The 24666-nt window shown below is 45.7% G+C and overlaps 3 protein-coding genes across 9 annotated transcripts in view; 2 read left to right on the top strand and 1 right to left on the bottom strand.

The window, feature by feature from the left end:
* CEPT1 (choline/ethanolamine phosphotransferase 1) overlaps window positions 1-2650 on the top strand; it is a 33955-nt gene extending 31305 nt beyond the window's left edge. For both annotated transcript variants that reach the window (XM_077119935.1, XM_077119936.1), the window contains exons 7-9: window positions 399-557; window positions 1058-1183; window positions 1774-2650. In XM_077119935.1, the coding sequence (XP_076976050.1) occupies window positions 399-557; window positions 1058-1183; window positions 1774-1890 (402 nt within the window). In that variant the 3' untranslated portion in view covers window positions 1891-2650. The remainder of the gene's footprint in view (window positions 1-398; window positions 558-1057; window positions 1184-1773) is intronic.
* A 2264-nt stretch (window positions 2651-4914) lies between these two features.
* Window positions 4915-24310, bottom strand: DENND2D (DENN domain containing 2D). Of its 6 annotated transcripts, none has more exons than XM_077119927.1 (12): window positions 24007-24310; window positions 19384-19559; window positions 17770-17882; window positions 16974-17043; window positions 16152-16229; window positions 14840-14980; window positions 13481-13629; window positions 10907-11084; window positions 7921-7962; window positions 6416-6500; window positions 5872-6111; window positions 4915-5434 (listed from the first exon to the last, which is right to left on the bottom strand). In XM_077119927.1, exons 1-12 carry the CDS (start codon window positions 24293-24295, stop codon window positions 5358-5360), a joined length of 1638 nt encoding a protein of 545 aa, XP_076976042.1. In that variant the 5' UTR covers window positions 24296-24310; the 3' UTR covers window positions 4915-5357. The 6 variants fall into 6 exon arrangements, with proteins under 6 accessions (XP_076976042.1, XP_076976043.1, XP_076976046.1 ...); XM_077119928.1 differs by having other exon boundaries at window positions 24190-24310; XM_077119931.1 differs by lacking the exon at window positions 24007-24310 and adding an exon at window positions 23748-23920.
* Window positions 18931-24666, top strand: part of LOC143649873 (acidic mammalian chitinase-like) — a 51844-nt gene continuing 46108 nt past the window's right edge. Inside the window, exon 1 of the mRNA XM_077119934.1 lies at window positions 18931-19039. The gene's annotated coding sequence lies outside the window, so the exon portion shown is untranslated. The remainder of the gene's footprint in view (window positions 19040-24666) is intronic.

Raw genomic sequence — 24666 nt, 5'->3', positions numbered from 1 at the left:
CAAATGTATGAAATCATTGGTTAATTTAGAATTTTCTGCTTAACCTTAGAAAACAGCAATGCCTCAGACTCCTTTTTTATAATGCATGCATTTATTTACAATTATGCATATATATGTACATGAGTACCTGTGCATGCATACACACACTTGTATACACATATGCCTAAAAAGTATGGCCTGTTTTATAAAATAAGCCTGCTCTCTTAAGTGAAATCCTCAGTTTGTGCCTAACCAATACCTGCTGATACTTTTCATTAGCTGTTATGGTATTCAATACCTGCTTGCTGCCAGGTACTATTAAGTTCTTGAAAATGTCAGTTGAACTGACTTAAAGCAGAACCCTGTAATATCTGATGAGTGAATACTGTTAACTCTTCTCTTCTCTTCACTCTGTATAGGGAACAAGTGTCCTTTCTCCTTTTCTCCATATTGGATCTGTGATTACATTAGCTGCAATGATCTACAAGAAATCAGCAGTTCAGCTTTTTGAAAAGCATCCCTGTCTTTATATACTGACATTTGGTTTTGTATCTGCTAAAATCACTAATAAGCTTGTGGTAAGCACTTAAGTTTTAGTTTTGATTTGTTTGTAACTTCATCTTATTTTGGTTTTCTGGCTATGGTTTTCATTCTGTAGCTTCCTAAGCAGTCCTAGACTTGACTCTCCTCCTATCAAACTCTCTTGACAGCAGGATAGGAGCTGTTTTACTTACACTTTTGTGAAGCTACAACATGAGATTTCCAGATCTTTGAACCTCTGCAGCTTTTTTCTCCTTTCTGTCCCCAGTTTAGTTGTTTCTCAGTCTTAGTCAGGATGCTCAAATTAAGGCTCCTTGTGAAAAACACCTTTGGGGGGCTTAGTTGATATTGTATATCCCTTTGGGACATAATACATAGATGCATCATGTGTCATCATTGTTTTTTTTTCGTGGGGGTATTCAACAAATCTTACTAAATCTTGTAACTTGATGTTTGGGCACAAATACTGGTTTTCTCTGTAGCTTATAATTGCTCTAATATGAAAATGCCTACATCATCAATTCTGTTTTATTCATAGGTTGCACATATGACAAAAAGTGAAATGCATTTGCATGACACAGCATTCATAGGTCCAGCACTTTTGTTCCTGGACCAGTATTTTAACAGCTTTGTTGATGAATATATTGTACTTTGGATTGCCCTGGTAAGTTGTACTGTGTCTTATTTCATGATTTGGAGGTTCCTTGCTGTCTCAATTCAATGGGCCAGTCCTAAGAAACAACTAATATAATTGTAATGATTTGGAATATCAGAAAATCACATTTGTGGGACTTTATCGGGGTTCCTTGTGTCTCTGCATTTGTATTGATTTTTTGCATTATTATCAGTCCTACTGATAATAAATTCCAAATTTCTGACTATGTAAAGTAGGAGTCAGGAAACTATACCCTACAGGGCCAAGAGCCTGTTTTATGAATAAAGTTTTATTCGAACAAGACCATACTTATTCATGTATGTATCATCTCTGACTGTTCTCATGCTACAATGGCAGACTTGAGCACTTGTGACAAAGACACAAGCCTAAAATATTAACTTTCTGTCTCTTTAAGAAAGTTTGTTGACGTTTAGTATAAAGGAAACACCCATAAGGAAATTAAGTTATTAAGTTTTATGGAATTGCAGGTGAATTTGGGGAGAGGAGAAAAAGTCAGAGACCAATACTCTTTACTTTCAGGAGGCTTAAGGAAGGTCTAAACAGTTTTTGAGAATCTAATAGTTTCTTTTTATTTCCAGGTCTTCTCTTTCTTTGATTTGATTCGCTACTGTGTCAGTGTCTGCAATCAGATTGCATCTCACCTGCATATACATGTCTTCAGAATCAAAGTGTCTACATATTCTAATCATCATTAAAGACATAATTGATGTTATATAGGAAACTCCTGATTTCTGCAGGAAAGAATCTAAACATATTAAGGAGATTGGGGTGAATAAGAACATATATAATTTATAATAATCAATGTTGTATGCCATGTATTCTGTTATTGGTAACACTCCTTAGCAATCCTGTATGAGAATGGGAATTTCAAGTCCCATCTTGTAAATTGTACGTGTTGTCATACAGGGTTTGGCCCAAGAAAGCATGCAGAAAAAAATGCCATGTGTTTGTCATTATCCTGGATTCAGAATGAAATTGTCACTGAGAGCAGATCCCCAGTGGTGAAGATTTCTAATGTAGAATATTTGCAGGCCAAAGGATGGTTCTTTTAAAATTTTAACAAATCATCATCTTTTAGTGACATCCTTGATTAGTGTTTTTTCAAGCTTTCTTTCCTAAGGAGCTTAACTTGTGGCACAGATAAATCCCACCTAGCTTGTGTGGTGAAAAAGACCTTGAATTTGGATTGAAAGGTTTTCTATCTTTACATTGTTAAGGAAGTCATTTTTTATTGCTCAAGAAATGATATCCTTCGTGGGCTTGGGAAATCCTGTTAGCATGCAGAATAATGTAACTTTTTGTCAATCCATTTTATTTTTTTAAATAAATGTATAATCTGAAAGCCAGCTTTTTTTTCTCAGTTTTATTCAGTGGAAAGGTAAACTATAAGTCTTAATGTCATTTTTTAAATTTAATAAAAATTTCTGTTCTTTAATAAATAAGGAAATTCAGTCAGTTGCATTGTCGTGATGTGTCCTGTGCCCCTTCTAGCTTGTATAAACTGTTTAATTTTTCAAAGAGCTATGTACATTTTCATTTCCAGTAAGTTTGTTTTCCTGTAGTTGACATGCCTGCATGACATGAATCTTGGATCCTTTCCTCAAATTTTCAACAATTGGTTGGACCTTACCAGGAGGTTACTTTAAACTCTCATCTATACTACATTTTGAAATGGGAACCAAGGTTCTCAGTAACTATGAAAATCTGAGAACTTTGATCTGTTCTGGTTTGTGAACAGATCTGTTTCCATTTTATAGAGATAGCTCAGTTGCTTGAATGAAGAGGGAGACATCAGAAAAGATGTAAACTACTGGCTAAAATGAGGTATCATCTTCTTGATTTTTATTTATATTCCCTCTCCATAATCATGGATAAACAATAGCTATGTTGCCTTGCCTGGCAACCAGAATTACTTCTTGCACTTTTAATGATTCTGGTAATCTCATGTAGATCTGTACTATCAATGATAAAGCAGCCTTTCATTTCCTTGCTAATCTATAGCAGGAAAGGGAAATCTCGCCTCTTTGCTTGCTTTCAACTTCTCCAGCCTGTGAAATAGACACAAGCATACAGGAAGATGCTAAGGCAAATCAAATTTTGAAAGCTAGGACAAAGCAGGAAAAAGAAGGAAAAGTCATTACACCTATTGTCTTATTTGATTATCAGAGCAGACACAGCAGGTGTTAATTACCTAAGAAGGAGATTGAAGTCTGGGGAGGTTAAATGGCATACCAATGTGACATAGTAGCTACTTGTCAGAACAGGGACTAGAAATCAGATTCCGAATCATGGTCTAGTGTTCTTTCCCATACCGTATTGGATTTTGAATGGGCTAAAGCTGTAAACTGAGAAGTGAGGGCTAACTGCAATGTGTATCTTCTCCAAGAATCTTCTTTAGCATGAAAGGAATCTAAAAAGTACTCAGATATTTGGTGTGTGCTGTCTTCAGCTCTAGATAGCATCATTTATAGTAAACTCTAGCTGGTCTTGATTCTATTTGTGCATTCTATATATTGACTTAATTTGCTAACTGGCTTGTGGTTCCAAAATCTGGTTGTGCATCAAAATTACCTGAAGGATCTTTTTTTTTTTTAATTACAGAATCCTAGAGATGATTTAGTAAATTTGAGATGGGGCCTCAAGTATTTTCACGAGCTTCCCAGGATTCTAATTCCGGTTCTGAAACCTTTTGAGGTGCAGCTAGGTTTAGGAACCACTGTCATAAACCACCTAAAAAGATGTAATGACACTTAGAAGGTGTAAAGAGTTGCAGCATAATTAGGGGCAGTATATGGACCATGGAACCTCTGCCATCTGCAATAAATCTTGTACCCCCTGAATCAGATTACACATGGGCTTTAATTTCAGTTTGGTAAAACCATTCTCCTATCCTACCCTCCAAAAACATTTGTGTTCTTTATATAGAATTCAGACCTTGAAGGGAGATGGTCACAAACATACATTAGAAATTAAACACAGATGCTTCTAAATAAGTTTCCCATCTCTTCCAGTGTTTAAACAGAAGTTGCCAGTAGAGGTATAGCAGGAGGATGGATTAGTTGATCACTAAGTTCATTTGGACTCTTGGAATTAGGATTCCTGGGCCACGGTGGCTCAGCGGGCAGGGACACTTGCCTGCCATGCCAGAGGACCCGGGTTCGCTTCCCAGTGCCTGCCCATGTGAAAAAAAAGGAATTAGGATTCCTTGTTTCCAAAGAGAAAAAAGTATCAATGCAGGGATCCTATTTCCCTTTAGGTAAGGAGTTGAACTTGGCTTCTCAAAATAATGACCAGTTGGAGGTAGGGTTTCTAAAACTGGAGGTAAAAGACTAGTCCAAACTGGGAGTGATGGGCAAACAGACCTATTTAGGTAAGCAATATGATGTTTTTCACTGGCTTCTGTTGCTGAAATTCCTCCCTTTTGATTTGTCCTGCAGCTGCTTCCCTGTAGCTAGCAGCCTCTTTCCAAAAGGATGGAAAGCACACCTGACTTAAACCAAGGACTCTCCTGCCCAATCCACAGTGCTGTTGCTGCTTTCCCCAGGATCCCTTACCCTCCTATTACCATCAGAGGAATTCCTGAGCCCTATGATTCTACCACTCTAAACACAGCCTAGGGTTCAGTCATCATGACCAAGTCCTCCACTGTAGTTAGTTATTCTCACATCTATTGCCTTGTTTTCCTTGTTCTCTCAGAGTGGAAGCCAAATATGCACATATTAATAGCAAGAAGATTTTCATATTTATTCTCATTCTCACATGTCCACAGATCTCTGTGTTAAAGAGCTAAGTCTTTGGGCCACAACTGCTTTCTCCACTTGGAGGTTTTGTAGTAGTGGTTCCTGGGAGAGGGTAATCCCATCAACTTCTAAACAAGCCTATATAACACCTGCACTACAATTTCCCTACTCTGTCACCTCTGCAAACAATGTAGCTTTGAGTCCAGTTTCCAAAGAACAGGGACCAGAGCCCTCCAGAGTCCTGAGAAAGTTGATTCCAGGAATCAAACTCAGATACCAACTTGAAGCAAGACCTGGTTACCAGGACTTGGAAGGAGGCTGTGGATGCTGGAGGCTGAGTGCTTCGTGGCCCTCCCATGCTAGCAGGGGCTGAAGTCCAGAACTGGCTTGTAGGTTTAGTCTTGGCATGTTCACCACAGCTTTTACTTCACAATCTTGTCTCTTGATTTCTTCTGTTTCTTCTGTTCCTCATATTCAAGTATTTTCTGTTGGAAATAGCCTGTGGGTTCAGATACAGGTATTAGAGGCATCTAATCGGACCAGGCAGACTGATGAGCTCATCCCTCTCCCCTCACACACACCCATCCCTGCCAGGATTTCCTCAGGCCTCTGGAGATCAAGGTACTTAATTTGGCCCCCAAAGGGATCCACGGACAAGGGTATTTAGTAGGAATTCGCTTCAGGTTGAAACAAAGAAGAACTGCACCCACTCCAGGTGGTGGTAGAACAGAGCAACTTTTACAAAATGTCAGCCCATGAGGCATTTTCTTAAATTACTAGTTATTTCCTTGCAGTTCTACTGATAAAATTAGAGCCCTTTTGTGGGCCTCTAGAGAGAAATATTTCCTTCCCTCTCCATCCGTTGTAGGCTCACACCTGGCTTGAAGGAGGTGACTCTCTCTGGGCTTAGGCTGACAAAAGGCTGTCATTGCGTACCTGCAGGAGGGTTCTTGCTCTTCTCAGCTTCCTGGATGAAAAGGGAGAAGAGCTGTGTCTTCACAAACTTCTTCACAAATCGACGGTTAGCCTTGGAGGTCAAAGCTTTACAGAAGGACCGTTCTTGGAAGTGGCCTTGCCCAATTGCCTCCCGCTTGATATAGGAAGCATAATGGCCCACAGTCTTGACAAAGAACTGCACAAAAGGGCCTGACACATGCTCGTTGATTTGTTCTGAAGCTGCAGGGCATATAAAGAGGCTTATCTCAGAGTATAGCAGAAGGATAAAATTACCCATCTCCAAATATGACTTGTATTGTAGCTGAAAGTTCCTGGGGAAAGGGATGAGTGGAGTTCATAGTTACTGACTGACTGAAATTGGAGACTGCCATTGCTTAGGAAGAATAAATCTCAGACTTGCCCTAGGATTTAGGCCTCTTGGCCCAGGGCTGTGTTGAGTTCATTTTAGTTCTGGAATGGAACAGGTGGGAATCATGCCCTTGAGCTCCCTGGAAAAAAACAAAACAAGGGACCTAGGACTTACTCTTTAACTCATTGATGCCCTGACCAAGAGAGTGTAAGATTTCATCTTGAAGCTTGGGTGGTAAGATGTCTTTTTCGTCGCCAACCTAAGAAAGGACAAAATCAGCTGGGAGGTCAAGCAGTTAGGATGGAGGCATGGAGTAAAGGAGGTTGGGGAAGAACATAGGTGAGCACGAGTTTTCCATTCCCACCTGCAGATAAACTGCTATATAGGAGAGAAACAACAGAAACTGTTGAGTATTCAATTTGACTCTAAACATTAGCAAGATCCCGCCTCTTAATTCCTGATATTCTCGCAAGCAGTGGGGACAACCAAATCAATAGGCTGAGCCTTCAATTTTGGGGTTTGTTCATATGAAACTTTTCCCCGCAAAGGATACACTAAGCCTCCCTAAAATTAAGCCTAAGAGTCACCCCCAGAGAATCTCTTTTGTTGCCCAGATATGGCCTATCTCTCAGCCAACATGGCAAGCAAACTCACTGCCCTCCCCTTCTCTATGTGGGACATGACTCCCAGGGGTCTAAACCTCCCTGGCAACGTGGGACAGAAATCCTATAATGAGCTGGGACTCAGCATCAAGGGACTGAGAAAACCTTCTTGACCAAAAGGGGGAAAGGGAGAAATGAGACAAAATAAAGTGTCAGTGGCTGAGAGATTTCAAACAGAGTCAAAAGGTTATCCTGGAGGTTATTTTTAATGCATTATATAGATATCCCCTTTTTAGACTAAGGTGTATTCGAGGGGCTAGAGGGAAGTGCCTGAAACTGAGGAGCTATGTTCCAGTAGTCATGTTTCTTGATGATGGTTATATAATGATAAAGCTTTTGCAATGTGACTGTGTGATTGTGAAAACCTTGTGTCTGATGCTCCTTTTATCAACGGTATGGACAGATGAGTAAAATATATGGATTAAAAATAAATAAATAAATAATAGGGGAAACAAATGTTAAAAAAAAAGATGGGTAACAATGGGGAAAATGTACCTATTGCAAACTATGGACTATGATTAACAGTAATATTTTAATATTCTTTCATTGACAGTTAACAAATGTACCACACCAATACTATCGGTCAATGGGTGGGTGGGGGAGGGATAAGGGGTATGGGAGAATTTGGGTTTTATTTTTTATTTTTATTTCCTTTCTGGAGTAATGAAAATGTTCCAAAATTGATCATGGGGATGTATGCACACCTACATGGTTATACTGTGAGCCAGTTACTTCAGATGGTCTGTACGGTGTGTGAGTGTATCCCAATAAAACTGTATTAAAAAAAAAAGATCCCCCCTCTTTGTGGTACTTGATTTATACCCCTTGCTCAAACGGCACTAACAGTGGTTGCCTTGTAGTGAAGTCATGTGTATCCTTGTCCATTTGTGAGCACCTTGAGGGAGGGGAGATCCTATTAGCATGGGTTCTAGCGCAACAAAAGCACTTGATGCTTGTTGAAATAAGTGGCTAGATGATTGAGATGCTGGTGGGTCTTATGGGAACTCAGATACTTACTGACATTAAGAAGGTTCTTTCACAAAGATCAACCAGCAGCACCTGAAATAAACATGGAACAGATTTATCTCTTCCCCTATCTTCATAGACCTCAGGTGAGCTTACTGTCTCCATTTCTGTGGTGGTTTTATCCTTCAGCCCCAATAGCAACAAAGTCAGTATCTTCTATTCTCATTTCCTGTAACTTTGCTTCCTTCCATTCCCTCATTGGAAACCTTCAGTTCCCTTCCTAAAATGAATTAGGTAGGTAAGGTGTGTGTGTGTGTGTGTGTGTGTGTGTGTGTGTGTGTGTGTGTGGGCGCGCGTGCACATATGTATAGGAATGCGGTTCATGGAGAGAGCCAAGGTAGAAGGGAATACATATGGGAAAATCATAGCCGATTACTGCCTTACTAAAACAATGATCACAGTAATTGCTTCTATATTTCAACCATTTAGTATATGGCACATATGATAAGTGCTTTGCACATATTATCTCATTTAATTCTAGCAACAGTCCTGTAAAGTAGATAATATTCCCATTTTGCAGGTGAGGAAACAGACCCAAATAAGGTAATCTGCCCGAACTCATGCTGCTTAAATAGTAGCACCAGTTTCTAAGCCTAGCTTTCACTTTTCTTGGAATTGCCTTCCTCTCCCTACAGCCTTCAACTCCCTGCTCTCTGATGGACTTGATCTTCTGACACTTGCAACAACTCTGTGTACAATTGCCTGGAGTTCCACAAAACCATGAGAGGTCTGGGCCTTCTGGCAGGAAGAAGAGAAGGAAATGAGCCCAGTGTCAATAGGAGGAGGGAAGGAAGGAAAATGAAAAGAACACATGGCTACAGCCTGTAGGCAAGACCAGTGGAGGACTGGAATCTGGGGGACTTGGGACTTGACCTAATACTAGCTCCTCTACTGCCAACGGGCCTTAAATCCAGACCAGAGATTACAAATGGGCATCCTGCTAGCCGATTCCAACGTATAGAGCTGTTTCTTTGATCCACCTAGTATTTTTAAATAATCAAATTAGTTTCCAATGTTCTAGCTGGAAAATTTAACATAAAATTTGGATTTCTGGCTTCTGAACAATCAGGAGTTCTAACAACATGGGTCCAAATTTCTAAGTGGCCACATTCAGAAGGAATTGAGTAGTAGCTGCCTCCTTCAGGCAGGACATGTGCTCATCAGTTAACCATAATCTCCCAAAGTGTGTGTTGGTTACATAAATGTCTGCTGGGTCCTACTATACTTTTCAGTTTGTGACCTTTGGTCTTGACAAAAGGATGAATGATCCGTCCACACTTCCTTCTTCCAAATAAAAGTAAAGAGTGTGACTGGAAAGTATGCCAAAGGACACAGCAGGCACTGCAATTATTATCAGGGGAGAAAGGCTGAACTAGTCCAGGCTTGAAACAGCTTGTGTACATAGGATCAGATGCCTTCATGCAGGGAAAGCTGTTCATTTGGGGGGTTGGGGGGAAAAGAATGAGTGAATATTTTGGGAAGGTTGCTCCTAGAAATCTTTCCATTATTTGAGTGGAGTAATCCCTTCCAGAGAGCTTATGCGGGGGAATCAGGGAATGCCCCACACCTACCCTGATTTTGTGGCCCTCTCTCTTCCTCATCCCATGCCCATTTCAGAGAACAGCTGCTGAGGAATTAAATAGGCCAAGGAAGGCTCTTGTGAGTCTGGCTGGCCTTCAGGTCTCTTTCCAGCTGGCAGTGGGGGGAGGAGCCCCAGCTTCCAAGGAGTTGGAGCTGCAGAGTCAGGAGGTTTCATAACTTCTGGGGTTGTGACATTTTAAGTTATTACTAAATATAGGGCTAATACTCTGTCCCAGTTAGTCACAAGGCTACGCTGGTTCAAAGAGCATGCATACTCAGCAATTCAGAGGAAGAGTAGGAGGGCTGGGGGAGCAAGGAGGGGAAACAGAGCCTGCTTCTTTACTTCCCAACAATAATCCTGGGAAGTGGAATTGCTGCCTCACTTTTATTAGAAGGGCTTGGGCCTTACGTGTGCTATGATTCCATTATTGCCTGTACGTCAATTCAGTTTTCTGAGCCTCAGTTTTCCCTTAAGTAAAATGGGGGGAATCTACCTACTAGGGCTGGCTTCATACTACTTAGTAGTTTACTTCTAAATGTCTTCCTACCCATGATAGACCTTTTGTCTATAGAGTCAGTTAATAATTAGCTTATGCAGGCAAACCAAAGCTCTTCTGTTTAAGATACAGATATGTACTATCCTTTGAATGTTCCTATTGACAGTTCCCCACCCATAGCTCAAAGCAGAGCACAGTGTTTTAAGTTGCTTTTCCAGCACTGGGGACATGTTTATGCTATGAATGCCCATTTTTACATCCAAGCCCTCTGAAATATCTGGAGACTGGCCTATGCCCAAGAAATAAGCTAACTAACTCAAACGGGATTTTGGACCCATATCCTTTTCATTAGCCAACTGGACTCTGCGTAACTGGGCTAATCAGAAAGATGGCTCTTGCTACAAAAATCTATCCTTTCGAGATTAGATAACAACCAAGAGCAGTGGTTTACAGGAGGAGGGCATTAGCTCACTTCCAAGGAACTTGGAAGAATTCCACTGGGGTATGTGCTGTATAGACTAGCTGTGATGTCCCATTCAGATGAGTTGGGACACCCAGAGGCTACTCATTAGGGCTGGCTAACTATAGGACAGTCTGATGACTCCTGAATAAGCTATGTGCTGTTCCTTAAGCCCTGGAAATTATTCAGAAGAAGGGAGCAAACAGTTAATAGAGTATCCTCTATGTGTCAGACACTGGGCTAGGAGCTCTGCGGAGGTCATTTCCCTAAGACTCCCTATGTATTGAACATTATTATCCCTTTTTACAGATGAAAAAGCTCAAACTTAGAGCAGTTAAGTAACATGCTCCAGAATCGCACAACTGTTAGAAGCAGAGCTGGGATTTGAACCCATTATCTGCCGGGCTTCAAATCACGTGCTTATTTTTCTACGTCATACCTCTTCCATGGGGCTGTCCATAACCTCCTGCCGAAACCGCATTTGTACTCCAACCATGAAGGGTGTGGGACAGCAGACAGTGGCCAGAAGGCTCTCAGGGACAACAGGAATATAGGTATGTGCCCAGCTGAAGGGGTAGAGTAATGCAGCAGCAGCGTGGATGCACTGAGATAGGGTGCTGGGGACAGAACAGAGGAGAGTCAAAGGGGTCTCCAGTGCCCAGCTAAGCCTCTGAGGAGACACCTCCCTGCGCCACCATCCCTGCATACCCCACTGAGTCCACCACCAAGAGTAGCCACTACTTGTGATGTCTGTGTCCACACAACTAAGCAGGTCTGGGGGTCATGTTGGCCATAGAGCTTGTGACCAGTTGCTGGGAAGGGAGGCACAGAAACTAGGAGAGGCAGATGCTCCACTGTGCATGGATGGGCCTCTATTTGACCTTTTTTTTCAAGTGCTTCTACTATCCAAAATCAAAAGTGTCTCCAAAGGAGAGTTGTGGGGAGGAGGAGAGATGTCTTCATTCAACAGATACTGGATTAAGTATCTACTATGTGTTCAAAACTGTGCTAAGGATGTGGAAACTAGGGAGCATAAGACAGTGACCCTACTTTTAAGGAATTCACAGCCTGGTGAAGGAGACAAACATAAACCAAGCATTAGGCTCCAGTGTGAAGGAAGTCTGTCCAGATGCACTGGGGATGCAGAGGATAGGCAATGCCTTTTTGACACCTTATGTCTATCCACCATCACCTCCAAGGCTCCCTCTGGCCACTCTAGGTTATTTAAAGTGACCGGATTGGTGTTGAGTTAGCTTGGGAAATTCCTAGATTCCAGGAACTTCTGCCCAGCAATTCCTACATGGAAAGTCCCACAGAGGTGTCTCCTCTCCCCTTTCTAGTGAGCCATCCCTGTGTAATTACTGCCTAAATCACAACCAACCCTCACCTCACTGACCTCCCCACACACAACTCCCCTTCTCTATCCTCCAAAAGCTCTCACGGCTCCTATTTCTCTAGCCAAATTGCCTCAAAGCCAAGGCCAATAAAAACACAGATGCGGAAACCTCGTTTCAGTTCTTGGTATCACACTAGCACTTCCTGAGTTAGAAAGATTGCGACTCTGAGAGTCTAGCTAAGGCTGAGGCTGACTGGAAGTCCCCTCCCTGTCTGAGCTTCAGGGACCTGAAAAACAGTGTGGGGAGGAAATGGAGAGCAGCGGGATCTCCTCAGAGAGTATTAGTATCTGGGCAGTACTTTGCCCACGCCCAGGCTACCTGCCAACTGGTGCCACTTCCACAGCAAACCCTGATCTTTAGAGGGAAAGGGCCACTATTAGAACTTCTCACTTCCGTACAGGGGGTGAAAGAGCTATTTCTTAAGCAAAAGAGTATGCTACTTCCCTCAAGGATTAGCCTATGGCTCATTCCTTTCTATCACTCTGATTTTTACAGAATTTTTAACTCATAGTCCCCACATCCTGTCCAAGCTGCCTTTCCCTTAAACCCACGGCATGCACCCCACCCTATGATGTCTGCTGAGTCCCTAAGATCCTTTTCTTCTTCTTCCCTAAAAGATAAGCAGAGTTGTCAGCCCAAAATTGTTGACTCTCTCTGTACCCAGATATGGACAGAATGCCAACACTGTACTGTTCTATTATCTTTTTTTTTCTTCTCCATTCTATCACACGTCTCACCACATCTTTTGTAGACTTAAAGCCCCTCAGAGGTAAAGACCAAGTCGTGACAGCACTCTTCTTTGGCTATACATGGAGATTTATCAATTGTGAAATTATTGAAGAACAGCAGCTAGCACTTACTGGCTGTTACATGTCTGGCCGAGTGTTAGGTCCCTAATAGGCAGTATTTCATTTCATCTTCACCACAGCCTTATGAGGTAGGTACCATCATCATTTCAAATGTACAGATAAGGATCACATGACTTCAAGAAGTTGAGAAACTAACCTAAGAGGAACCACTCAGTTAAAGGTGGCAAAAGAGGAACTGAACCTTGTTCTATAGATTTTAACACCTTTGCTTTCAACCACTAAATAATTCTGCATCTCCGTAAGGTCAAGGCCTATGTCTTATTTATCATTATCTTCCTGATGTTTGGCACTTGGCATGCAGCTGACACAATAAATGTTTGTTGAATGAGTGGATAAATGAATAGATGAGATGTGTTCGTCATGAAGGATGATGGACTTAACCTCCTGTGACATCCTGTCCTGTCCTCCACCCTCCTTCCCTCCCTCAGCCTTTTGAGGTCAAAATCATGCCCGCATGCACCCTAACTAGGGCCTCTTAGGCTGCCCCAGGAACAAATCATGCTCTTCTTAGGGCTAAGCTGGGAAACTTCTTCAGGCCCAGGTAGCAATCACGTTTGGAGTCAGGAACAACATTTGGATGCAGCTGTTTCTCTAGGCTTAAAGTGCAGATCAAGGAAGTGGGAGACGGAGAGAGAGGGAGCTCATGTGTCCTAGAGCCTGATTTCCTTTGAGAACCCCCCGAGGCCTGTTCCCTTGAACCCAGGCATGGTGGCCTGTTCAGGTAGGCCATTCAGTGGCTAGGCCCACCTGAGACCTTCTGCCAGGAAGATGATTCTTCTCTCCAGCACTGCAGAGGCAAAGATCTGCAGAATCTGCTCAAAACTGAGACATTGCAGCAGAGAATTAAAATCCACGTGTTCTAGGTGGGAGTCCAGGGGCCGGGTCAGTGAGATGAACTGTGGAGAGACCAGAAAGGGAGAGGGTCACCACATGGCAAAATCTGCAGACCCCAGAACCTGAATCTCTGCTCGCCTCTACTCCATTTTTCCCAGAGGAGTAAATCAGAACCTCTCTCTCCCCTGCTAGAAACCCATCAAGGCTTCACTCTGCTCTAATGATAAGTTCAATCCTTAGCACTGCCCACAGAATCCTGCCTTGCTCTCTAGGCTCCGTGAGTACACACCACTCCCCTGACCACGTGGCAGTCACATGGATTGTTTTCAATTCCTTCTGTTCTTTCTGCTCTTTCCAGCCTGAAGTCCTTCACAGGTTAGACTCTCCCCTCTGGATTGCTCTTCTCCTCTCATTTGTATCCTCCTTCTGGTCTCAGAGGCCTTCCTTGGCCTCCTAATATGATCTGTGTTTCCCCATTATTTTGGCATCAAACACCCTACTATTTTCTCTCACAAGAATTATGCAATTTTTAATCATATATTTATTTGCATATTTACTCATTTAATGTCTTCCCACTAGACTTTAAGCTCCATAAGGTCAGGGACCATTTTCTTTTTGTTCACCACTTTATAATAGTATAGTGCTTGGAATATAGTAGGCATGTAATTTATTTTGGAAGTGAATGATAAAACCTAGTCCCCCCCCCCTTAATTTTATATGGGGACACCAAGACTCAGGGGGGCTCCCAGATTATTTTGGAGTGCAAGGAGTCAGAACCAGAATTCTTAGGACAATGTTCTACTGCTTACCCCTTACAGCCTCAGTCTGCTGAGTGGCCTGAAGCAATACCATCCCCATGTGGCATGGGTTGGGACTCAGAGGTGGGGAATGGATGATGGCAGATAGATTAAAACCAAAAGGTAGGGATAAAGGAAAGAGACAGGAGGATAGTGTGTAAGCAAGTGGCAGTTTGGGGGTCTATAGCCAAAGTCCTTCCTAGCACCAGAAGCCTCATCTTACATGGTAGCCTTTATTATAAATAGATGTCTTGGTAGCTAGAATAGTAACTAGGTCCTTGTGGACATCAGGTTGGAATGATCCAAAAATTGGGTTTTGATTTTCAGGTCTGCCAATAAGTCTAAGCAAGCCCCTGTCCCTGCCTGGCTCCATTTCTCTGCATATTGACCTGGTACATGGAAAACAGTGGTAATAGATGCCACAGAAACCTGCCTTCCCTCAGTAGGAATGGATTCACCCATTTTGCTAACCCACCTCAGTGCCTGAGTCAGGGATGAAGCTCTTGAGGGTGACAGTTTTCCCAGGAGCAGGGAAGGCTGCTTCTCGGAGGCCTTGCATGAATGGGTAGATGACAGCCATGGAGATCTGGTGCCTCTTCTCCACTTCATCCAGGATCTGCATGGAGATGAATTATGTGAGGCTCAAAGGTACACTCCTGGGTAGGTGGCAGAGATCCCACATGCCCCCGAACACAGCAAGACCCCAGTGTTGGTCCAGCCAATCCTCATGTATCTCTGAGGCCCTTCCACCAACTAGTTCCCTCTCCCTTCCTGGCAGAGGTTGGTCTCATGCTAAATTATCTGCTGTTTATCTCCCACACAAGACCTACTTCTTCCTCTCTCCACCCATCCATACTTCTCCCTTCTCCAAACATCAGTATAAAGCTACCATCCCCAAGAAGTCATGCCAGCGTGACTCGTCATTCCTGATGGTAACATGATCATTTGTACTAGATGGAGTAGGGGTCTAGAAGTCTAAGCCTCTCAGGTGCCACTTCTGTCCTCCAACTTCCCTTGGAGACTCCCCAGGGCCAGAAATTCACTCCATCCCTCAGAACATGGCACAGAGGAATAAGCCCCCCAGGCAAAGGCAGGCAGAATTTCCTCCCCTCCTCCCTCAAGGTTCCTGCTGTGGGAAGAGTTCACTGAAGCCCTTTTGTGGCCATCAAGACATGTCCCACCCATTTTGAGGGATCCCTCTCAGATCCTGTTTCAGTTGTCCTGACACTCATATCAACTTCAGCAGAAGTCTTGGAATCCTCAGCTTCTCTTCTACATTAGAAGTCCTTCAGAGAGACTTTGGGACCCAAATAGCATTACAACTGTCTTCATATTTGTTGAGTGATCTGCATTTTATAAAAAGACTTCTCATATATCATCTCATTTGAGCCACACCAACACCTAAGACAGGAAGATGAGGGCTCATTATATCCATTTGGCAGATGTAGAAATTCAAATTCCAGGCAGAAGACTCCTGAAACACCAGGTTCCTAACCTGGGACTCTTTTCATTGTCCTGCTCCAACTCCCTTCTTACTTCACTAAAGTGAAAAAAAATGACTTTCTGCAAGAGAGACACTCCCTTAGGTTCATTTTCAACTTATCCTTAAAATCAAGTCAAACACAACCCTTTCTCTGCTTTGTTTTTCCCAAGTATGCCTCAGTGCTGACCCCCAACCAGAGGAGAACTCCACAAAGGGTTCAGAGCACAGCCAGAGCCAGGCAGCTATGCAGAAACTGAATGCCAAACAGGACTAACAGGCCCCTAAGGAATCCTGTTCTACCTACCTTGGAGAACAAGCCAAAGCAGCCAATGCAGCTGATGATGCAGTACACTTTGGGAAGGCGAGGGCCACGGCCAGCAGGCTGGGAAGGGACAGAGGGGCTCCTTCAGTGCTGTGGCTTCCCCAGGGGCTTCCCCCAAGTGGAGTTAATGGGGCATGAGGCTGGTGGCTAGGATGAGGTGGGTATTTATGGAGAATGGTGGGCCAAATGGAGAAAGGCCCAGCTGGGTAGCAGTTCCTGTCATGGCACAGACAGCAAGGAGACCAGAGCAGCCACCAAAGATGACCCTGATGGGGCCAGGCAGTCTGGCAGACAAGCAATGCCATCATCAGTGCCAACATCATTTGCAGATCAGCAAAGAGAAGAGTAAGATGTGTTTTAAAGGTGAGGACATGGCTAGGAAGAAACCACCGTAGAGGCAACTTGGAGAATCCTCCCAAGAGCCAAGAATTAAACCGAATTTTCCAAATCCTAGCCCATGCTCTGGGAAGCTTCTGGGGCCATGACAACTAGGCCTGGATAGAGACAGCAGGAAAAGAAGTAGTTGAAGCCTCCTACAATGAAGGGAGCTGTTGAAAGCTGGGGAGAGTAGAGACCAGAGCATGGCTAGCTAGCCAAGATCCCCCAGGTGCAAGGGGATGGGCTCTATGCCCTCATTCTGTGTGAGTGCAGAGGGGGTGCTAACGTGGCAGTAGGAGCTGGGCTTTGCTCTCTACAACCACCACTGCCAGGGACCCTTGGCTTTTGCAGCTGAGGTTTGAGCAAGCCCAGCTGTGGAGTTGAGCAGGATGCAGAGAGGAGGGGGCAGTTCTGAGCTGCACAGACCAAGAGGCGCCTGCAGTATCCAATCTTCCTGCTCCCATCCACATTGGTCAGAACGAAGGAGAATGTCTCCCTGAGAAAGAGCAGACAAGGCTTGGTTTACATGTGCTCACTAGATTCAAAAGCAGAAGCTTTAGAGGTGTCAGTTACAGAGGAATTTTGAGGGGATGGAGGAGAGGATAAAGGAGAGCTGCTACTTCTTCATGATACTAGTCTAACACCTGTAATTTATTAAGTGCTTACTGGGAACCAAACCATAACTGCACTATCTCATTTAATTCTTAAAACAACCCTAGGAGGTAGGTACAACAATTATCCCAACTTTAAAGATGAAGAAACTGAGGCTTTGAGAGTGTGTTTCTTATCCAAGGTCACTCAGTTTGTAAATGGTAAACTCAAGCGGTCAAATTCCAGGGTTCATGTTGTAAGAGACTTTGCTGTATTGCTTTTTTAGAGGCCAAAGGACTTCAGATGAGTTCAGCTTCTGTCAAGGGCAGAGTCAAAAACAGTAGAACTAGGGAGGGCAGTGACTATTGCTCCTAGGACAGGTGAGAGAATCTCACCCTCCTCTAGAACAAGATATTGGGTCAAACCAATGTCTAATACTCTTGAACTTGAGGTAACCCAGGTGAGATGCTTATAAATGAATTGGCCCCATGAAAGGGAAGCAGGGAGGAATTGGCATATACCCCAAGCAAGGGTGGAGGCACAGAGCCACACAGTCATCCTATGCTTTGGGCACTTAGCTTAGCCTTCTCTCTCAATCCCACATTCCCCTGTCTCAGGACTGAGCAATTACCTGGGGTACTCAGTGAGTGGTGCCCACTCATTCCCATCTGGGAAGCAGAACAAGGGGATGGCGCTGAGCAGTCGTTCCTCCTCCTCCTGTTGACCCCGAAGCAGATTCTCTCTCTATAAGCAGAAGGAAAAAGAGACAAGTTGATTGTGGAGTGGGGGACAGGGGACTTAAGGGCTGCAGGGCTTCTAAGGCTCTAAAGCATCTTAACTTTTTTTATGTGTGTGGCAACATATAGACAAACACAAAAGTTCCCATTTAACATTTTCATGTGTACAATTTAGTGATATCAATTACATTTACAATGTTGTGCTACAATCACCACCATCTATTGCCAAAACTTTTCATCATCCCAAATGGAAACTGTATGCCTGTTAAAAAATAACTCCCCATTCTTTCTTCTCCCAACCCAGTCCCACAAAACCTACAGTCTAACTTCTCTCTTTATGTCTTTGCTAATTTTGGGTAAATCATGTAAGTAGATTCATATGGTACTTGTCCTTTAGGCATCTGGCTTATTTCATTCATGATGTCTTCAAGGTTCATCCATGTTGTGGCATATATCAGAATGTCATTCCTTTTCATGGCTGAATAATATTTCGTGGTATATATATACTATATTTTGTTTATCCATTCATCTATCATTGGACACTTGGATTGCTTCCACGTTTTGGTTATTGTGAATAACGCTGCTGTGAATATTGGGGTACAGATATCTGTATGTGTCTGTTTTCAATTTTTTTAGGTATATACCTAGAAAAGGGATTTCTGAGCCCTATGGTGATTTTATGTTGAACTTTCAAAGAACCACCAAACTATTTCTGAAGCATCTTGAGGATAGCATTTCTACTTGCACAGGGCCTAGTGTGTGCCCACACCTGTCACTCTGCACAGGGATTTCATTCTGGATCTAGGTCAAACATCTCAAAACTGACACTGCCACCCCCGGGCCAAGTGCACACAAACCAGAGTTGGATTTCAGTGTCACGAGGCTCAGTCCAGTCAGGAAGAGGGTCAGGGCCACTCTGAATAAAGAAAGGCCCTGGGAGGGCCCAGCCCCCTGGGAGGAACACATCAAAAAGATACCAAATCAGAGACAAGAAAAGCAGTCAGCTCAGTTGCTGAGCCTCCAGGGTTAACAAGAAGGATGCCTTATCCCCACCCCTTCAGCCAGTGCAGGATCAGACAAGAAGGAGCCAGCTGTATACCTGCCCCACCCTCTTCTTCCCACACATCCCAGGAAGGGGATTCTTCCATGGAGGTCTGGCAGAAGGTAAGCTTCTCTCCAAAAAAGGGCCACTGATGATGAAATTTTGAAGAACTAGCTGGTCCCAAAAGGGGTGAAAGAAGTGGGCTAGTTTCCCTCTTGGGAACAGACTGAGGCCATGCTGGAAACCTAGGTCAGTTCCTCACAAAGAAGTCAGGCCTAGATTCTTTGGATGATAACAGAAAACAGGACTAGGCGAAGAAAGAAATGGAGTAGCAAGCTCAGTGCCGCTCCAGACTCAAGCCCTGGCTGGGGGAGGGGAGGGAAAAGGAGATTGATTGCACCCCACCACCACTACTCAGGCAGCCCAAAGCTTTCTCTGTCCCCAGCTTTTTCTCTCAAGACCTTACCTTGGGAAACTGGTAGGTGATCATGGGCTCATAATTATCCCCAGAACGCTTTTTTTTAAGAGAAACCACGAGAAGGTATTCAAAGAAATGCTGTCCTCCAGCAAAGTTGGGCACGGAGTGCTCCTGGGCCCTTTCAGCCTCCTTTACAGCTTCCCCTAGATTTTCCTGGGGAGGTTCTGAAATCAAGACAGAAGAGCCCATCAGTATATCATTGATCCATGCCCAGAGTGGAGTCTGTGGGAACACAAGTTACTTACAACCCCCAAGGCTGCCCTATAAATGCAGCCTGGTTCACAAATAGCACCTCAGATCATGAAACAGGATCAGAGCCAATTGGGCAGTTTCTGGGCTGGCCTGGGAGACTTGAAACCATGAGGAGACAAGAGGTAAAAAGAAACCAGTGACTTTTTACCAGGGAAGCCCGCGTAGTGTACTGGAGAGGCCACATGGGTATTTCTATGGCCCAGGGTAGTCCATTTATGCACAGGGCGCCCAGGACCGGCACAGTGGCTGGAACCAGCAGGTCCCAAGGAGACATGTACTAAATAACTCAAAACAGACCCATGGCGCATGTGGCTGTGACCATGCCAACCCCCACAGAGGGCCTGGCCGACTCGCGAAACCAACAGAGGAAACCAACCGGCCCGGTCACATGGGGGACCATGTAGAGGGCAAGACATGAAAGGAAGAGGAGGAAGGGACATTTTAAGGAAGAAGTAGACCCATCTAAGAGGGCCACCCTGGAAAGAAGGAAGTGGGCAATCCAGTCCAGACCTGCTCGGAGTCGGGGCAGCCGGTTGCGGAAGAGCCTGAGAGCCCAGCCTACCACTTGTCCTTCCATCTTCTCGTGCCTGTGGGGCATGGAGTGCTTCCCTTCCCTCCAGCACAGACTGGCTACAGAAAGTCTGTGAAGGGGGATGCTTCTTCAGTCTCCAACTACAGCTCTATAAAGGCGAGCCATGTACTGTCCTCCAAATAGAGGAGAGAGGTTTCCATCTAATGCACCCTGAGGTTGAGCAAGAAGGATGTGACGGGACCCAGGAACACAGCAGAATGCTGCCACTGAGACAGCAGCATCCTGGCACTGCAGCTCAGACCTCAGCCCCTCCCAAGAACCCCAGGGTGGGGTGAGAGAAAAGGTCATGAGCAAACACCTACAGCTGCTTCTGGGCTAAGGGCTTTGAATTCTGATCTGTAGATTGTACAATGGGTTTACTTTACAACCTCTGGACAGTGAAGAATGCCAGGTGGCATCGGGTACTTGATATTCATCGCTCCCAGGACAAGGATCTATTTCTCCATAACTTTGATTCCTGACATCTCACTTCTAAACTTGGTCAGCGGCAGCCAAAAGAGCCTGGAAATCCATCTGCTGCTCACTGGAACTTGCAGTATTCAGGGCCTTAACCGAGAGCACAAGACCAAACATACCCTGCAGACGCAACCAGGATGCTAGTTGCCCACCCCTGTTTAAGATTAATAGGCTGAGCCCAACAATTATCTCAATGAATAAATTGTTCTAGCAAAGGAAGGGAGTCCTAGAAATCAATAGGACCTAAAAGTCTCCCCTCCTGGTGGTAAAATAGAGAGCAAAGTCCATCTCTGAGCTGGAAAGCTCCTGATAGATCAGGGATACCTATAATGGTGCATCTCTCACTTCCTGCAACACTTCCTGGGCTAAGACAGGGAGTCCCCACACCGGGGCAAGTTCCAGAGCTCCTGCAAAGTGTCCATTTACCAAAACAGGAAATACTGACTCAAGAGATTCTTGGTTGTATCGGCAATCTGAGGGTCACTCAGTGGCTGTGGAAAGCACCTGGGTTCAGCTCTCTGGAAGTTAGGGAGGTGCCAGGGTAGTGGAGCAGGCTGCCTTGCTTCTAAGATCTCCAGACCTGGCTTTCGTGGGATCAGTAAAGGCAAGGACTCAGTGGCCCAGCCCTGGCTCCTGAGAGGAAGCCCCAGTGACAGTAAATAAGGATGTTATAAATGCTGTGACGGGTGAGGAGGATGCACCAAAACACCCAGAGCCATTAACATCTTCCTTGCAACCTGCACAAACTTGTTGCACAATCCTCTCCTTCTGTCAGAGGAACAAGCATCTTCCTACTGATACATGTCAACTGAGGCATGACAAAATTCAGGGCTAGTTAGAGTTAATAGGATCTGGTGGGGGTGGGAATATGAGAGCTACACAGCAATGCAGAATCTTCTCATCGATCATTCCAGAACCTGAGGGAATCATTCATACTAAATCCTTTGAGCTGCACATTTTCATCCCATTTCCTCTTGCTTTATTAGGAGAGCCAAGAGAATAGCAAAACTCACAAACCCTTGACAGAAAAAGTAACCAGGAAAAAGATTGCTTTCTCTCCTCTTTCGGGGAGGGGTGGGTGGGTGTTATCAAGAAAAGACAAGCACATGAAAAATAACAACCTTCAAACTCATTTGTTTCATACGCCATCTCAGTTAATCCCCCAGTACCCTAGAAAATAATTATTATGCTGAGCATAATAATACTCAGGAGGGAGCCACCCTTTCTAGGAAGTAAGGAGACTGGTTATACTTGTTCGTCTACCAGGAAACCCCTCCCACAGCCACCTGACTGAAGTCCCAGAACTGTCTGGAATATAGGTGAGGGGACTTTCTGGAAGCTTGATCTAGAAAACTGGGCCCTCATCTTCCAGCTCAGCTGCTGTCAATCTAGGACCCCCATCACCACCTCTCCTCCTTACCAGAATGCTTGACAAACACACAAACTCTCTCTCTCTTTCTCTTACTTACTGTACAACTATACAATTGCCCAGGGAATAGCCCCAGAGGCTAAATAGGCAAAAGCCAGTGTATAAAAAGATTCCCAGGAAGATGGAGTATGGCGTGGAAGATGGGGTAAAAAGGGCACACCCTCCTGGCCCAGAAGCTGCCAGATTTCAGGACAGGTAATCCTGGCTGCTCACCTTACAGTTCGTCTGTTTCCGGAAGCTCCTGCAAGCACAATTAACAGCCCTGGGTTGGGACTGAGGAGTATGGGACCAATGGGAATGTCTCCTTTAGGGTACAGGCAGCAGACCCCATGCACTCCACCTGGTCAGTACTTTCCAGAGAAGAGAGGATACCAGCCCCATCCTGCATTCTGCTCCTGTCACTTCATAATCCCAGGCCTCTGTCCCAACCTGGTGTGTCTGACCTCTCCCCCTGGTGGGGGGTGGAATGGACAGCCTCTGGAGACTTGTGTCTCCAGAGAACCGCAAGGGTTGGGAGAGGAGCAGGGTGGAGGAGGAAACAGAAGGAATGGGCACAGGACAAAGAACAGTGACTCAGATGCAGTTCAGAGCAAGGAGCAAAGACTACCCCTTTGGGGCTCCCTAATTCTGAAGCCTGGAGAAGGAAAGGGACTCACTCAGCTTTTTGATGAAGTTGGAAGGATGGACTGTCTGGGAAGGGCCCCTGTTCACTTTCCAATCTGCTTTCTTTCTCCTCAGAAAGCCAGACATCAGGCAAAGTATCTAAAGATTACGCCATTCAGCCATAACACTGGTTAGTGATCAGCAGCCATAAATGTTTGTTGAATGAATGAAAAAAAATGAGTGAACTCCTAAGTGCCTTCAGCTGGAAACCTACCTCTCTTGCTAAGAAAAAAAACTAATATTGACTTCTGATGTAATCTTCACAGTCCTGGACAGGAGAAATCATTCCCAATTCACTCAACAGGGAAGCAGCTAAACCGGGCTCTCTCCCGAGCCACAGCCACCACAGTATCTCTCTGCCCCACAATGGGGTTGGTAATGTCGGCAAGACCAGTTTTTGTGGCCGGTGGCTATTTGCCGGGCGGGGGTGTCTGCGTCTGCATGGCAGCGGGGTTCCCAGCTGGTGGGAAAGGCCACAGCAGAGGCCTGGGGCGACGAGGTGGCAGGGGTGGCAGACGTGGTGTCTAAGGCGGTGTCTCTGGGGAGAGCTGTGCAGCCTGCGCGTAGCGTGCGCGCTGCGGTCGCACCACTAGCTTCCTGGCTGGAAGGACACGTGCCCCGGGGCCCCACAACGGTTTCCTTCGGTCCGCCACCTCCCCCTCACCCACGCTGGCCCGGCCACTCCGCTGACATGCAACCACGCCCTGTTCCCACCTGACCCTTTCCTCCACCTCCACCCGAGCCCTCTCCAATAATTCACCTGACCTCTCCCCCCACCCCACCCCACCCCCGCCGGCCCTCCCGAGTCCCACCCCTTCCACCGACTCACACTGCTTCCGTCCCTCAACCCTCCGCGCCGCCCTCCTCCGGGTCCCACTCCCCAGGCAGCCTCGAGCCCTGACCCTCGGATCCCGCACTGGCCTCCCGCGCGCGTCCCGGCTCGCCCGGCGCCGCACTAACCCCCACGGCCGCGCTTCAGTCTCAGGCTGGCTCGGAGGCGCCGGCCGAGCCCATCCATGGCCCCTGCAGTGCCGGGCGCCCGCTCCCAGGTCCGCGCCGGCCCCGCCCCCCCACTCCCCGACCTTCGAGGTCCCCGACACTTTCACTTTCACGCGGGGGGCGGCGGGGGCGGGAGGCCGAGGGGCAGGCCGGGGGCGGGGCCGCGCACCTTCCGGGCTCCTGCCCAACCCCCGGCGCACCTGGGCGGGCCCGCTCTTGCCTGGGCCGCTGGCAGGGCGGTGGGGTGACAGAGGGCGCTCGGCGCGCGTCGGGGAGAGGGCGGTGCCACCTCGCTCCAACTCTCGGTGGGGCGCCCTAGGAAGCTTGCCTTTCCGAACCTCGCAGTCGTCAGACGAGCGGAGCCGCGGCCAGAGCTGGGAGTGCCCTGTGGGCATCGGTGTACCTTCCAGGTGGCCTTGGACGAAAGCCAGGAGGTGACAGAGTTTCGCGGTTATCCGACCTTCCACGGCTCCATCTCTCCCCTTGCAACTGCTTTCACTTCTGGCCATTTCCAGGTGCCTTGCCATATATATCCTCCCTCGGGTCCCGTGTCCTTCTCCCCCACCCCCGTTGCTCATTTCCCTATTCCCTTCCTATTCCCACGGAACCGACTTGAACTCAGGGGCTCCTGAGGAGGGACTGGCTTAGGATCCTCGCCCTTCCATGCAAAGGCTTTTTTGGACAGATTAGCGAAGTGCGGTGGGGGGAGTGCGAGCTAGGGGAGAGAGAAATATCTGCTCTGTCCAACCCACAGAGGGGAAAGTGACATTGCAGCTGTCCCCAAGCTCCTTCCACCTAACTTCTAGTCCCATTACCGCCTTTCAGGGGCATCTCTTCCTTCTCTCCTTCATCGGCTTTCAGATATGTTCACATTTCACAA

This window comes from Tamandua tetradactyla, chromosome 11, assembly GCF_023851605.1.
Source record: "Tamandua tetradactyla isolate mTamTet1 chromosome 11, mTamTet1.pri, whole genome shotgun sequence".
NCBI lineage: Eukaryota > Metazoa > Chordata > Mammalia > Pilosa > Myrmecophagidae > Tamandua > Tamandua tetradactyla.
The sequence above is the reverse complement of the archived record's forward strand: the minus strand, read 5'-3'. Positions and strand labels throughout refer to the sequence as shown.

What these genes read in the sequence shown, in the direction of transcription:
- DENND2D (XM_077119927.1), bottom strand. Translation starts at nt 24,295, where the DNA reads ATGGCCAGAAGTGAAAGCAGTTGCAAGGGGAGAGATGGAGCCGTGGAA. An exon ending in TGGACAGCCCCATGGAAGAG is followed by an intron (nt 7,963 to 10,906) that starts GTATGACGTAGA and finishes TGTTTATTTCAG; the next exon opens with GTGCTGCTGGTTGATCTTTG. An exon ending in GAGCAAGAACCCTCCTGCAG is followed by an intron (nt 5,435 to 5,871) that starts GTACGCAATGAC and finishes CTGAACCCACAG; the next exon opens with GCTATTTCCAACAGAAAATA.